Source organism: Hydra viridissima, unplaced genomic scaffold (genome assembly GCF_058129835.1).
Source record: "Hydra viridissima isolate aposymbiotic clone 2 unplaced genomic scaffold, HvirCarnegie_v1 scaffold_1, whole genome shotgun sequence".
NCBI classification, from domain to species: domain Eukaryota; kingdom Metazoa; phylum Cnidaria; class Hydrozoa; order Anthoathecata; family Hydridae; genus Hydra; species Hydra viridissima.
In genome coordinates this window covers 24,438,490-24,453,839 of record NW_028324300.1, presented here as the reverse complement: position 1 = coordinate 24,453,839, position 15,350 = coordinate 24,438,490, and the positions used below count along the sequence as shown (strand labels likewise).

Sequence of the window (15,350 nt, the reverse complement as noted above, 5' to 3'; positions counted from 1 at the left end):
TGCTATGTATATATAAAACTACAAAAAATGCACCTTTTTCATTTTTCCTTTAAAAATGTCATATTTATTGCGGTAAAGTCTAATGTGAATTTTTTTTAATAAAATGATGATTATTTTTTAAATTTTTATAAAATATCACTTAATTTGAGACCCAACATGAACTACTTTTGAAAAGCAATTTTTTTGAAATTATTAGGGACCGGTCAAATATTCAAGGGTGTTGGGGGACCTCTAAAAAATATTGAAAGTCAGTGTTTTTTTAATATATAGAACACAATTAGGTGTCAGACAAAATCAATTTTTTTAAATTGTTGTTTTGTGATACACCCTTATATATATATATATATATATATATATATATATATATATATATATATATATATATATATATATATATATATATATATATATATATATATATATATTTATATATAGGTGTAGGATTTCAAATCATCAAAGAGGTAACTATTTGCTTCTCTATTGATAAGTATAATCTATATACTTTAATAAAATTTCCTTGAAGATAATGTAAGAAAATAAGGAGAAATTAAGGACAGCAGTTAAATTTGAACTTTTTTTAAGGTTATTTAAGGACTTTTAAGGAGTTTTTTTTTTATTAAGGATATTTAAGGTTTATAAGGAGGAGTGGGAACCCTGGTAGGTATAGATCTGTGCAAAGTGACAATATTTTTCCCTTATTTTAAGGCAGCTTTACAAGTAAATCAGTCAGATTGAATTTTAAACTTAGTTCAACACAGTAGCGGACTGGCAAATTTGAGCGGCATTTTATCTATTATTGTATAATTATTTAAATTAACCAAAATATCCTTCTCTATCGCCATAAGCATCAAAAACTGCAAATCATCCTGTGACAAGGAAGATCTGGGTCTATTTTTTATAATTTTTAATTTGGAAAAACTACGTTCACAAGCTACTTGCGTCGAAGATAAGGGTCTGCGTCTCGTTATTTTTTTTAATCGAGACGAGACGAGACGATCCTAAAAGCTTTGTTTCTGACACAATTACCATTATTTATTTCAGCTGCTATTATTGATATTATTATACCATCTACATAAACACAGCTTTATAAAAGTTAATGGTAGCAACTGAAATCAGGGGGAAAAAATATTTTTGGGATAGTATTTAACTTAAAAATATCGTCTAAGAAGTGGATAAATATATGTCCAAGGGCTAAGTTTCTGATCATTTAATTTTGTTTACCGCTAAGGTAAGTATTCACTTCTAATGCAAGAGTTTGTTTTACACTCATATTTAAGGGAAAGGTTATCCAAAGTGTCTTTAACTTTTTTGATCCATAAAACATTTGACTTTTTTTAAAAAGTGTACTTCTTGCAGAGACTAACAAGAGAGCATGATGTTCAACACCTAGTTCTTTTATTTTTTCTCTTTTCCTTTGCTCTCCAAGGACCACCCATTGTTTATGGGGTTTTCCAGAACCTAAATGGCTACTTTTATTGGTCATAAGATTTTTTTGAAGCCATTGGTCTTCTTTTTCTATAAAAGAATCATAATTTCTACCACATTGTTTTAGCTTTTTTCTTCACTTTTGAAATAAATCTATCTTAAGTAGCATTAATTTATGTTCTATTTACTAATTTCTTCAGTTTTATTTGATTTCGTTAAGTAAATCCTTCCAAAATGGTAATTTATCCATTCCTAATTCACGTATATTCGGGATAAGATCTAATCTCTTTGTTGTTGTTGTTTTTAAAATCATTAATATATATCAGAAACATTTTTAAGCACTTTATATCATTTTTCACTTTACACTGTTTAACATTTTATTTTATAACTTCTTTGACGATTATCACACTACGTTCCCTATACACAGTGGTCCGTTTGGGCTGTTTTGCGGACAAATTTATATAACTATTTGAAGGCAGGTCAAAATTGCCTCAGATTTATATTATAAAGTTGCGGCCTATGTGTTAACATCAGGGTAGCAATCGTGCAAAAAATGGGGTGCTGATCCGCCCAGGGCGTCACTTTTTTATGGGTGCTAAAAAAAAAAAAAAAAAATTCTTCTTTCTAGTTTTTAAATTTCCTAACAGCACTACCTCCTTCCTTTACTTGCTTGTATTTTTCATAAAGGAGCGGCGAAAACCATTTTCCAACCCCTGCGATTACTGTGTATGCAGCCTAAATTTTTACGCCGAATCAAACTTTTTAATTATGTAATTTTGTAAACCATAAATAATGATTTGTATTTACAAAATAAAAATATTGTATAGTATTTTATTTATGTTGCGTAGTTATAACTACAACTATTCATGCAAGCTATAGCTTGCATTAAACACAGGAATTAGGTAATGACATTCATCACTGAATTAAAACTTCCTATTTACGAATTCTAGCAATAGTTTATATTGAATTAAAACCCTCAAAAATTAACATTAAAAGCCATATATAACAATTAACAATAAAAACTGTTTAACCACATTTTCGTCGCCAAATGGGTTAAAGCTTTTTAAAATAAAATTATTCAATTCAGAATAAGAACAAACATTAAACACTGAACACGATAAAAACAATTTAGTAAAAGTATATTACTTTGTTTCTGGTAATTTCTCCGTTCAATATGGTTCTCTATACAGAACAAGAAGTTTTTTACTTTTACTTTTAAACTCTAATGCAGATGGAAACAACTTAATATGGGAACAAATATCTCCAAACTCAGATTTTTCACAGAGGCCTCTTATGCTTCAAATGGGAAAAGAATCACGTGAGAATGCACAATCTTTAACCGTTTTTAATGCGGATATAAAAACAATGAAGGAGGAAGGTTTCATTATTATCTTCAACGGACAATATTTGAATATTAAAGTAAACATTGTTGCAGACAGTTTTGACAGAAAAGCATCAAATATATTTCAGGGCCTTGGAGGTGCTTACTGTGATCTTTGTGATTTATCTAAGGAACAATGTGAAGATATATGTACAATTGAACAGGGATTCGTTATAAATAGAGACATCGAAACCATGGAGCAGATATTTTTGGATTTAGTTCAAGAACACGGCTCTTTAACTAAAAAGTCAAAGGATTATGATGTTCGCCATGGACAAACAGCAAGTCCAATAGCTGGATCTAACGTAAGGTCTGTACAAGTACTCCATGCATTACTCCGTGGATTTGACCACTTTATGAAAGTTGTGGTTCATTTATCTGCAGGAGTTCACGCATGGACAGAGTCTAAGACAGCCAGTACTACGCACTTCCTTGAAATAGAGAAAAAAAATATACAGGAGTTAATTGGAAAAAAAACAGGTATCAAGTGGGATTTTGCAGATTCATCAGGTCAAGGGGGTAGTACTACAACTGGCAACGTTGCTAGAAATCTTCTTTATAATGAGAAAAATAGAAAACTGATTACTGACTACATTTCAAATAAACATGCCAGAATGTTAGCAGAGCAGTACGGTTTCTTGTTGTCTAATATTATTCGTGCTATGTCATCTAGTCAGAAAATTAACATAAAAAAATATAGAGATATATGTAAGGAGACAAACATTCTTCTTCGACAAGAAATGCCCTGGGTTAGTTTGACACCGACTATTCATAAGTTATTAGGACATACTTGGGAGCTTATTGAGTTAAATAATGATACAGGACTTAAATCATGGAGCGAGGAAGGCATGGAGGCCAACAACAAACAACTTAGAATATTTAGAGAAAAACTATCAAGAAAAACAAATCAGTTGCAGAACTTGGAAGATTGTTTTAAAAGACTCTGGGTGGGCTCTGACCCTTTAGTTACCGAGCAAAGGAACAAAGGTCGATTACAATGCAAATTGTGTAGTGAGATAGGGCATAGTAAAAAAACATGTTTCAAAGTACATGAAAATGACATTGTTAATACTTTGTTTATGTAAAATAAAAAAATTAAACTTGAGCGTTTGCTATTTTTTTAGTCTTTTTAAAAGTTTAGATAAAATAACTTGTGCATTATGCTTCAAGAAACAATTAAACATAGTTTTTATAACCACAAATAACTTAAAAACCGGGTGTTTGGTAAATATATGTGGCATACCAAAACAATGGCAACAGTATGAAGTTTCTAAATAATATATGGTTTAGTATTACCAAATTTCCGGTTTTTGAGATATTTGAGGAAGTATACAAAATTTAAGATAATTTTTTTTGCAGAAACTGACTTTTGCATTAAATTTTTTTAAAAGAAATGAAATTTTTTTATTAATAACGTTAAAAAAAAAAAAAGGAGTTAATACTTTTATTTTGTTCATTCAATTTCGTGAAAAATGAAATATTTTTTTTAATTTTTGTTTATAAATCTGCTGCATATAATTAAAATTAGAAAATGTATGTGAAAAATCTAACTCTGCGGTGTGAACGTTTTTTTTACGTTTTTTAAAACTTTGAAAGGTTGTCATTTCTTAACCAGGCATGGTAATCACCTCTAGTCTTTTCCATTTAAGTCGAATTTTATTGTAGTTTCAAAAAATCATAAAAAAATTTTGGTCCAGAAATATAGATTTTTTCATTTTGTCCACCATTTGGACCACTGTGCTATAATGTTTAAGTAAATAACGTTACTTGTATATTATACAGGAAATATTGAAGTTGTTAAGTAATGCTATTTCAAATATCTAGCACTTCTTGAATAGTAAATCATTATTCAAATTAAAACATTTTAACAAATTTCTAAGTAGCATATGATGATAAAAATGTTTCTTGAAACTATATTTGATATGTTGAAACAAGTCATACAAGTAAAAAACTCAAATTCAAAAAATACAAATGAAGACCACACTGGAAAAACGATCAAGCTACATTTTTGCTTTTTTTGGGTTTTTGCCCTTGTTATATTCGGCTGCAGTTTAACTATATTATAATTGACTATATAACTAGAAAACCGATCAAATTACACAGATATTTAGCTTAAACAATAAGTCAGCTATGGTTTTTTGAAGTTTAAAATCTAATTTACTCAAAACAATAAAAATGTAGCTTGATCGTTTTTCCAGTGACCATTTTCATTTGTTTTGATAAAAAAATGGCGGAAGACAAGGTTTTTATGGGTTAATTGACATTTGTATTTCTTCAAAAAATATATAAAGTTATATCAAAGTAAATATAGACTTTAATTTAGATTAAAAGTTCTCCATTTTTAGTAAATAAAAATCTTTCATTTTTTAGATTTCTTTGAAAATAATATTAAAATTTTTAACTTCTTTTTAACCATAAAATGTAATGTATAAGTTTTATTAAAAAACTGTTTTTACTTTTTAAATAAATGATCATTCTAATTTAATATTATTTTAAAAAGGGCACTATATTTACCAAAAAACTGTGAGGGGTTTAGTGCCATATTTTTGCTGTTTTGAGTCACTGTGCGTCATTTCTGGCTGGCAAAAACAAACTTGGTTGGCAAAAAATTTTCTTCACTGCGAAAGCGCGAGTTATATGTATCTAGTTAATATTAAGGGTCTGCGTCTCGTTATTTTTTTCCGGGAAACTTCTCTTCTCGTTACGCGTTTCCCGGTTCATTTCGAGAAAACGATTCCGAGACGCAGACTCTTAGTTAATATAATTGATCTGTCTCGTAACATTTCGTAATTATCCGGGACACAGTTTTTAAATTCCGAGAAAAAATTTATGTCCCGATTTATAACTTTATTCCGGGATAATTGTTTCCTTTGTCTCGTTATTTTTTTCCGGGAAATTTCTCGTCTCGTTACGCTTTTCCCGGTTCATTTCGAGAAAACGATTCCGAGACGCAGACCCTTAATGCTGTTCTGATAAATCCTTTTTCTTCTTTCATTAATTTCTTTCGCAATTTCATACCTTTTGTTCGGGTCTTGTATTTTAAAAAAGTGCATGGTTTTTAAAATACGCTAGCAAAAATTTTAAGATTTTTTGAATCCGTGAAAAATCTTCGATTTTTAAGACCCCTTCTTGAATAAATTGTTGAACGCTTGAATGGCGTCTTCTCGACCTTTTTGGATGAGCAACTCTTTAGCCAACTCGTCCATGTTGCTTTTGGTTTTGAATCGTATTTCCTCCGTCATGGTTTTAAATTTTTGAAGCTCGCCAAGAATCAACTGAAACTCTGAATCGCTTATTCTTCCATCCATTAACGCTTTCGAAATGTGCTCGCTGATCGTGTTCAATTTTGACTCGGGTAGCACTTTTACTTTTTCATGCTTTTCCGCTTTCAACACCATCTTTTTATTCACTTGACCTCCGACAATCGATAAAAAACCCATTCCAATAGCCACGCCTTCACACGCAATTGCCACTGGGCTTGCAATAATGGTCGACAAAAGCCCAATTCCAGTTGCACCCAAAGCAATGCACAACCCTTGCATCGTATTGTCCACTTTCGAAATGATCCTGAAAACGCGATGGTACTTTTTGCTAAGATGAACCCTTTTTTTCCTCTCGTTGTCCATCTCTTTTTGGATTTCGCTTATTTTTTGAAGACGGTAAACGTGTCCTCCTACATCCTCAGGAGCAGAAGGAACAACCGGATATAATTTTTTATAACTCTCTTGATCCATTTTTTTATTAAGGAAAAATAAAAAATTTTCTTTTTAGATTCTTTAGAATCTAGATAAAGCTCACGAGGCAAAGACTTTCTCCCTTTTTTATCACGACGTCCTTGTCGCTTCTGTTATAAATTTCCATGATGACGTTATCCACCAATTCTGAAAAAAGCAAAAAGTGATTAAAATAATTCAGCTTTAAATTCAAACCGTGTCTAAAATTCACCAAAGCCATCCCGTTGTCCACTTTAATTCCAAATATAAAAACAATCGCTTGTTTTGAAGAGCGATTCAGCTTATTTTCTCTTTGAGCAAATATTTCACATTTGGAACGCACCTTTTTTGGAGAATGATTCAAATTTTCGTCAAAATAAACTGTCCCTTTCAACTTTTTCCCGTCATAATACTACTATAAAAGGAGAGTTCTGGGACAAACCCATTTTTGCATCCCGTTTTGATATTTTTTGTTGATTGAGGGGTGTAAAAATGTTTTGCATCCCGTTTTGATATTTTTTGTTGATTGAGGGGTGTAAAAATTGTTTTTTGTGGTGTGAGTGTTTTTTCATGAGAAAAGTATCCATGAAAAAAAAAGGTTTAATTTTTGCAAAGGTGTTTAAATCTTGTGCGAAAAATTAAGCATAATAAAACACCTGACCGAGAAGAAGGTAGAAGCTTCCGGATTGACCGACTTGTGCGTCGCCTGAGTTGAGAGTGACGACAAGTCGTCTTCCGGATGCTACGCTGGGCATGGAATCAGCTTCTCCGAAATTTCTGTAAAAGGAGATGGTGGTGGTGGATCCGATGGATGTGGTGGATTGGTAAAGAAGGCCTGTGGATTTGTTGTTGAACGAAGTCAAATTTGATCCGTTCCATAACAACAAATAAAAATCTTCTAATCCTGAAGAGGAAAAGAAGCATGTGCTGTCACCGTCGTAACCTGGAAAATACGTGTAATTGTTGGTGTTGTATGGAGTCCAAGGAGTGAGAACGGTTCCGTTGCCAGGAGGCACATTTCCGTCGTACATTCTGACTCGAGATTCCCACCAGTTTCCAGAAGCGCCGATGATGTGCACCCTGATGTATTTCAATGACACGCCATTTCCTTTTCCGTTGGTGTTCATCATAACGTATTCGCTGCCGTAAGTGGTGTTCAAATATCGAAACGTTCTGCAGTAAAGTTTGAAAAGAGGGATTGAAGCGGGGATTGAAGCAAGAGTGGAGATGAACGGTTGAATCCAATACGTGATGGCTGTTGCATTTCTGTTCACCAGTTGAATGGAGACGTCATTTCTGAAAGGCATGTCTAACGTGAAATATCCTCCCAAGGAAGTGGTGTTAAACATGTTGCATCCTTGCAAAGAATTGGTGTAAAAAGCCCCTCCCAAAGGTGAAAAAAGCAAATCGGTGGCGAGACCAGTTGTGTCCACACCGATTCCTTCCGTGGTTTCTGCATAATTCCCTACATTGATTTCGCCGTCAGTAAAGATTCGAATAAAGACTTGACCGGGAATATTTGTGCCAGAGGTGCTGTATAAAGCCAACCACAACCTTCTAAGCACTCCAGATTTTCCGGAAAACGCAAACACTGGAGAAGTGGTTAATGCAGCCACCGTCTTTGACTTGAATCCTAAACTGGTGAAACTCGAGCTTGGAACAACGCTGGTCAAACTCGATTTTTGCAACAACAAGTCGACGTAGTTTTTTGTCGTTCCGTCTTGTGCGCTTGACGGGTCGAGCACATTGATCAGTTTATGAGAATTCAAATCCAAGTCTGCCGTTCCCACAGTACTTGACGCATGCGTGTCAACATAATTTTTGGTGGCTGAATCTGAAGCGGAAACGGGCTCTGCCATATTGGTCAACTTGTGTTGTGTCATGTTGACGTCTGTGTATAAAATATTGGAATAAGCCACTTTGGTGTTGACGTACCCTTTTGTTGCCGCGTCGTGAGAAGTGGTTGGATCAGAGACGTTGAGCAACTTGTGGTTGTTTAAATCCAAGGCTCCAGTGAGGGTGCTCGATCCGTCCACTTTCACATTCATGCTTGAGCTGACGTCGACGTAATTTTTTGTCGCAGCGTCGTGAAGAGCTGTTGGTTCGTTCAAGTTGATCGCCTTGTGGAAATTCAAATCCAAGTCTGCGGTGCCAATGACTGTTCCTCCTCCACCACCAGCATGTGTGTCGACGTACCCTTTTGTGGCGGCATCGTGCGAGTTGGTTGGTTCTGCCAGGTTGATGATTTTTTGAGAGTTGAAATCAATGTATGCAGTGATGGTGCTGGATCCATCCGTTTTGATGTAAACGTTGCTTGCTGAGTCTGATGTGAGATTGTCGAGATAAACGCTGAACTCGTTTCTGTTGAATTTGTCAATCATTTTTTAAAAGGGCAAAAAAATTTTTTTAAATTGCGATCACCAAAGGGTGTTGACAACGTCTTGAAAGTTGTTTCCCTCTTCACATTTTTTCAAGACGTAAAGACACAAGTGACCGCAAAAAGACGTGTTTCCAAATTGAACCCTTTCGCTGTTGTAAAAGACTGGGCTTTTCAAATAATTGACGAGCTCGAAGAGAGGGGGTTGAGCGTAAGAGTCAAAGCTGAACTTTTCGTCTCCGTCTTTGATCCAGCACACCCAATGAAATCCTTCAGTGCTCGAATCCCCAGTGTTGACGATCCCGCATTCTTTTTTTCTCGGTTTTTTTGGCAATGTGTCTCTGACAAAAACTCCTGGAAAGTTTTTTATTTTCAGTTTTTTTGCTGCTTCCAGCAATTGAAAATTGGTCAAAGCCTCGATCGGCAAAATGACTCCTTCCACATTGATCATTTTGTTCATTTTTTATTTTGTTATTTTTTTTTGTCGCTTGCCTTTTTGTCACTTACCTTTTTGTTTCTGCGATTATTTCCCTGCACTCTTTGATCAACCTTTTTGACCTATTTGTGATTTTTTTGTTTTCCGCGATTATCCTTCTGCACTCTGCGATCAACCTTTTTGCATCTGTCTCGGGTTCATCCTCTTCCTCGGTCACTTCCTCGGGTTCATCCTCTTCCTCGGTCACTTCCTCAGGATCTGTCTCTGCAGATTTTTTCAATCTGTAATGACCATATGCCCACGTGTGGATTCCATCTTCCAAAATGATCCTTTTGTCATCGGCTGCGCTGAGAGAGGTTTTGTTTATTTCCTCTGTGTAAACGTCGTGCAAACGGGATCGGATGACGTTCATTTTGTTCATCTGTTCTTTTTTGGTTTCGAGACATTTTTTGTAATCTTCGTGGGTGATGCATTTGTCGACGACATTTGATTTGACACCTTTGCATTTTTTGTGTTTTTTCTCTTGTTTTTCTTGATGGATTTTGTAAGAGTAAAGTTTTGACCGGAGGCCGACAAACTCTTCAATCTGTTTTCATCCGGCTTTGTCTTTGAATTTTCCAATGACCTTTTTATTTTTAAACCCAACGTCAAATCCAAAGTTTTGAACGGCAGGATGATCTTTAGGAAATTCGCTCGTGTCGAATTTGCTTTCAACATCGTCAGCAATGTCTTTGTAAAAATCGTCTGTTTCGATTTCGTAAACCAGCGAGTCCGTGTCCGTCATCAACAGCTTTGCTTTGCCTGGATATTTTTTTTTGATGTAATCGTAGTGGAACTCAAACATCAAAGTCTTGCTCAAATCCAAGATGGATGCCCCCAAATAAATCGGTTTGTTGTAAAACAGTGTTGTTCTTTTCATGTGAACTGCGATCAAGTTTTCATCGAAAATGGTGTGTCTGTCGTAATTTGGTTTTGCTGACAATTTGATTGCTTTTTCTCTTTTTGTCACCAGTTTCACGTCCACTCGCTTTTCGATGTTTTCCATTGTTTTTCCAAACACCGAGTTGTTCATCAGCTTGAAAAATTCCTTCTCAAATTCGCTGGTGGCTTTTGTTCTCAATTCGGTGTTGAGGTCAATGTATGGTTTCTTCCAATCACTTTGTTCAAATTTGATGCCTCTGTGCACCTTTGAAATTTTCATTCCCAATCGCTCATACAGCTTAAGGTTTTTACAGTGAAGGACGTAATTTTTTTTGTCGTTCAAATTCGGAACGAGCTTGTCCACTTTTCCGATTTTCATTCTCTCAGGTGCCAACGGATAATCGTTGTGTTCATCGTGAAGGCTTTCCGGATAATCCAAATCAACCTCCAAAATGCATGGAACCGATCTCCAATCGGACAGTTCGTCTTCTGTCATCCATTCAAAACCATGGGTTGGAAGAGGTTTGCACATGGCCCATCCATACAGGTTGTTAGCGTCTAAATACTGGACGAACTTGGATGGTTGACTTGGATCGTATGAGTTGTTCATGTATTTGTTGTTTGATTATCCATGTCGGTTTGTGATCATGCTGATCCCTCCACGTGTCCCTTTTTGAATGACGCGAAGAATGTCAGGATCGCTCAAAAGCTCCAATTTTATTTTTGTCATTTTCAAACAAGCGTCCCAAGCCAACCCTGGAGACGTGTAATACCAGGCTGGGTCGAGCTTGTAATTTTTTATGCAAACGTCTCTGAAATTTTCAAAGACGTCCGCCAGAATCAAAACGTCGGACACGTTGTACAAATCATGATAATCTCTGAACGTTTTGCATTGAAACGTGTTCCAAACCGTTTGCGCATGCGCGTAATCTTCATCGCTTATTCCATTGTGGCTGAGTTCTGAGAAAAACGCTTCTTTTGGAGGCAATTGCGTTTCATGAAATTTTTCGAATGAGTCCATCCAACCGTAAGGGTACACACCTTTTTTCCGAAGCAAATCGAATTTTTCTCCTTCAAAATGTTTTGCAAGGTTTTTGAACTCTTCCGGCTTCAAATTTTTCGACAAAGTATCCAAACTGAAGGGAAGGAATTTAAAACTGTCGATGAACCTCAATTCAATTTTTTTGTCTTTTAGTTTTCCGTCTTTCCCAGTGTACTTTCCCACTTTGATTTTTTTCGAGAAGCTGATGTATTTTTCCTCGTTGCAGGGGATGCAGGTTATTTCTCCACCAAGTTTCTTGATGAACAAATGACTGTCGTAACCTGACAGATTGTGAAAAACGACCGGAACGAATTTTGGGGCTTTGTATTTCAGATTGCATTCGTTGTGCGCCGCTCCTCAATATTTTCCAGTGAAATGACAGTGGTCTCGCACTTTTTCTGAATCGAGGATTTTTTCTTCGCAAATGTGGCAAACGGTCGCGGCCTTGAAATTATTTTCGTCGTCCTTTGTGAGGACCATATTTTTTTTCTCGATTTTTTCAAAGACTTCTTTTATTTCTTTTTCCAAACTTTCAACAAAAAATTGAGCCACGTCTTGGTTCTCGTTTGACGATTGGTAAATGGATGGTTCTCCGTCATAAACGGTTTCGTCAAAGCATTTGATGTGATAGGAAAAGGAGCTAGGAACGTGTTTTTGAAACTGTTTGGTGTACGACTGGTTTGGGTTCTGTTCGCACGAGTCCATCGGTTTGACAAAACTTTCAAAATCAGCGTAAACGATGAATGGAACCCTCATCGACCTTTCAATGTGCTCAAATTTCATGAACGAATTTTTTGGTGGGAGATCCATTCGGATCGAGCTGTGCTCTCTGCAATAGTTTGAGTGTTTTGAAAGATCCTCCACGCTTTTCATCCCCTGCAAGCAGTTTCTGCAAAAATATTTTTTTCCGTTTCTGTTGGATGCTTGGGATGAGATGAGACGATTCAGATTTTTGATCAGACAATAATGGTTTGTTTTTACGTCTGAAATGAGCAACAAATAGATTTCGTTTTTTCTTGTCAAGCACTTCGATATTTGCGAAGGGTGAATTGATTTTTCTTCGTAACCGAAAACGTTGACGCTGATGTCTGGATTATCTTTTTCAAATTTTTTGATTTGATCGAGCTTGACCGGAAAATCGATCCCTTCCCAATTTAACTCTTTCGATTTTTCAATCAAGTCTTTGTCAATCCGTTCACCGTGTTTTTCTTTCATGTTCAACGCCCTGGTGACGCACCACTTGAAACATTCGTTGTCTTCGTTCTCCATTTTTATGATTGCTTTTTTGTTTGCCAAAAAGTCGTCGAGAGGAATGTACGACCGACCTCCGATGGGCTTGTAGTCAATCAAGTTGATGTCCATTTTCAAGATGGTGGACACGGTGCAATTCGAGCCCATTTTGTTGTATTTTACCATGTTTTCGAGGATCTCCTCTTTCGCCTTGTCGTAAAACTCTCCCAAGTCCGTCGACTCTAAAATGATTCCCGATTTCGACAAAAAAGGCACAATTCGATGAACCTCCTCTCCCGTTGTAAGGCTGACGCTCTCCATATCAACGGTCAAAACAAGGCTCGCTTTTTTGTTTTTATTCTCTTAAAGAATTTTTATCGCTCCGTCTTTCGCCAAATCCAAAAAGGCAGAAGCATCCTTTTGGTTTCCTTTGACTTGATGCGAAAACTGTTTTGCCACATGTCTTATCGCATGATTTGTCAAATGAAAATCGATGAGTGGTTTGAATGGCTTGTACACTGTTCCTTGAACAATTGATTTTAGGGTCTTCAATTTGAGAGATTCGATTTTTCTCTTCACTTCGCTCTTCACATTTCTCACTGTTTTCTTCACAGCCTCTGGAACAAAAGGATCAACAAACCCAAGCAATCTGTTAAAACTGTTGACAACCGCATTTTTCACAGCTGTTGAAAAACTTGAAAAAACTCCAGGAGTCAACACAGGAGTTGAATCTGGAACAGGATCGTCAATGAGGTAATGTGATGGCTCTGGAACAGATCTCGTCGAAATAGGTCTTGTTGTTTTTATTGCCTCAACGAGCTGTTCCCTCGTCATTTTTGAAAATCCTTTTATCGCCCTGTCTCTGGCCTGACTTTTCAATGTCGCCATTGAGACTTTTTTTTCTCTGACAGTTTTGCTTTCCATTTTTTCTTTGCCAAGAAAATTATTTAACTCAAAATCAATTTTCTTGGTTTTCCCGAATTTTTCGGACTTGCTGGTTTTTCGCATTTTGTTTTCCATTTTTATTACGCCAAGAAAAAAAATTTCAAAAATCAATTTTTTTTTCGATTCTTTTTTCAGAGAATCGAAAATTTATTTTTCATTTTCTCGGACTTGGAGTTTTTTTTCTGTTTTCGAGTTTTTCAGAATTAAAAATCTCAATCTTGATCCCATTCTCCACTTTTCCATCTCTGCGTTCCAAATATCTCCATCCATGGCCTGTCATTTTCATCGCTTTGTAAAGGGATCCATATTCAACCACCTCCCAGGTTTCGATGTTGGTCGTTTTCACAGACACAGGTTTTTTTCGAATTGAGCCAAGCCTCACATATTTTGGATCGATCGGTTTTTTCTCATTTTCCTCTTTCGAATTTTCCGTTGTCGCATTTTCTTTTTTCGGTCGACCCACCGGTCTGCACTCTTTGACACCTTCCAAAAGCAAATCTTTGCTCACAAGATTGTTCTCAACCGCAATCATCAGCAAAGTCAACAAATTGTTTGAGGTTTTTGTGACACCATTTTCTCTCAGCAAATTTTTCAGAACATTTTTCGTGATCCTCATGTTTTATTTTTTAAAAAGAAAACATTTTTTAAATCAATTTTTTGTCAAGAATCTCATGTTGTCCTTTTTCGGCCTAATAAACAACGCTCATGTTGGTTACGTCTGAAACAAATTGTGTCAATTTGTCGGAAATGATCGCTGCGAAAATGACGGTGTTGTCTGGCACTGCTGTCCTGAACTTAATGTTCACAACCAATTCAGCCGTTTCGGAAACAACTCTTTCCTTTTGCTTGCTGATGTCAACGAAAAACAGCGGGTACAAATGTTTGTATTCAAACAGAGAAAAAACGGATTGGCAAACAAGCTCGTTTGTGCCATAATATTTTTCGTCAAACAAGAACGCGTCGGAATGAGCCATGACAATTTTCTTTTCCCCGAAATTCAGGTCGTAATTGTAATTCGGATATTTGATCCCATTGACGGTCACGAAAAAATTGTTGACGTCACAATGATCGAACACGGCTGGATTTGCGGTTTGACTGGACCCTCTGTTTGTCAGAAGACCAAACACGATATATCTCGGAACGCTTTTGTCCGTTATCCTTCCAAGGGTCCAGTTGAATTCTGTGAGACCAGCTGGAATAGCTTGTCTTTCGACTTTGTTTGCCTTATATGCCACTGGAACGGAAATTTTCTTTGCCATTAAATTCAAAAACTCGGATTTTTTCAAAACATCCAGCTCAAGCCTTGGCATGAAAAGCCTGAACTTTTTGATGTCGATCGCTCCTGCTCCAACAGTCCCAGCTCTGTAAATGGCATCGTCGTATTCTTTTTTTGTGAAGGTGATGGTGTGTCTGAATCCATAAACGACTTTGTTGTATGTCTCGCAAAAACCAAAAATGTGTCTTAAAGGGATCCTGAAAGAAAATGCACCAATGGAGGTGGTGTCTGTAAACAAGTGGTCTCGTCTGACGTTGAATCCTGTGGTTCCAGTTGCGTTTGATGTGTCTTTGTACCACATTTGCTTCAAACCATCAGAAAGCTGAAAACCGAAAGGATATTTCAACAATCCAAGCATGGTTGTTCCCTGACCTGGATACATGACTCTTTCCACTTGCTGCCCTGACAATTCGTAAGTGATGTTGTTGAACAAATACATGATGGCGTTGTTCACCAGAGCAATGTTGTCTGTTGCTAAGTAAGCGGTTCCGTCCGCTTTTTTCAGAACCCCTTCAACGAGGATGAAGGCATCAGATGGAACTGTCAGAACAGACTGACAATCAATCTCAAAAACAATTGATCCTGAAGAATTTAAGTCGAGGTT

General features: G+C 36.1%; 1 protein-coding gene across 1 annotated transcript; it reads left to right on the top strand.

Annotated features, from left to right (window-relative positions):
• Positions 1-1,851: 1,851 nt before the first annotated feature.
• LOC149894046 (uncharacterized) lies at positions 1,852-3,911 on the top strand. The gene has a single exon (XM_090098716.1). The coding sequence runs from the start codon at positions 2,719-2,721 to the stop codon at positions 3,889-3,891; it is 1,173 nt and encodes a 390-aa protein (XP_089954842.1). The 5' UTR covers positions 1,852-2,718; the 3' UTR covers positions 3,892-3,911.
• The last annotated feature ends 11,439 nt before the right edge of the window (positions 3,912-15,350 follow it).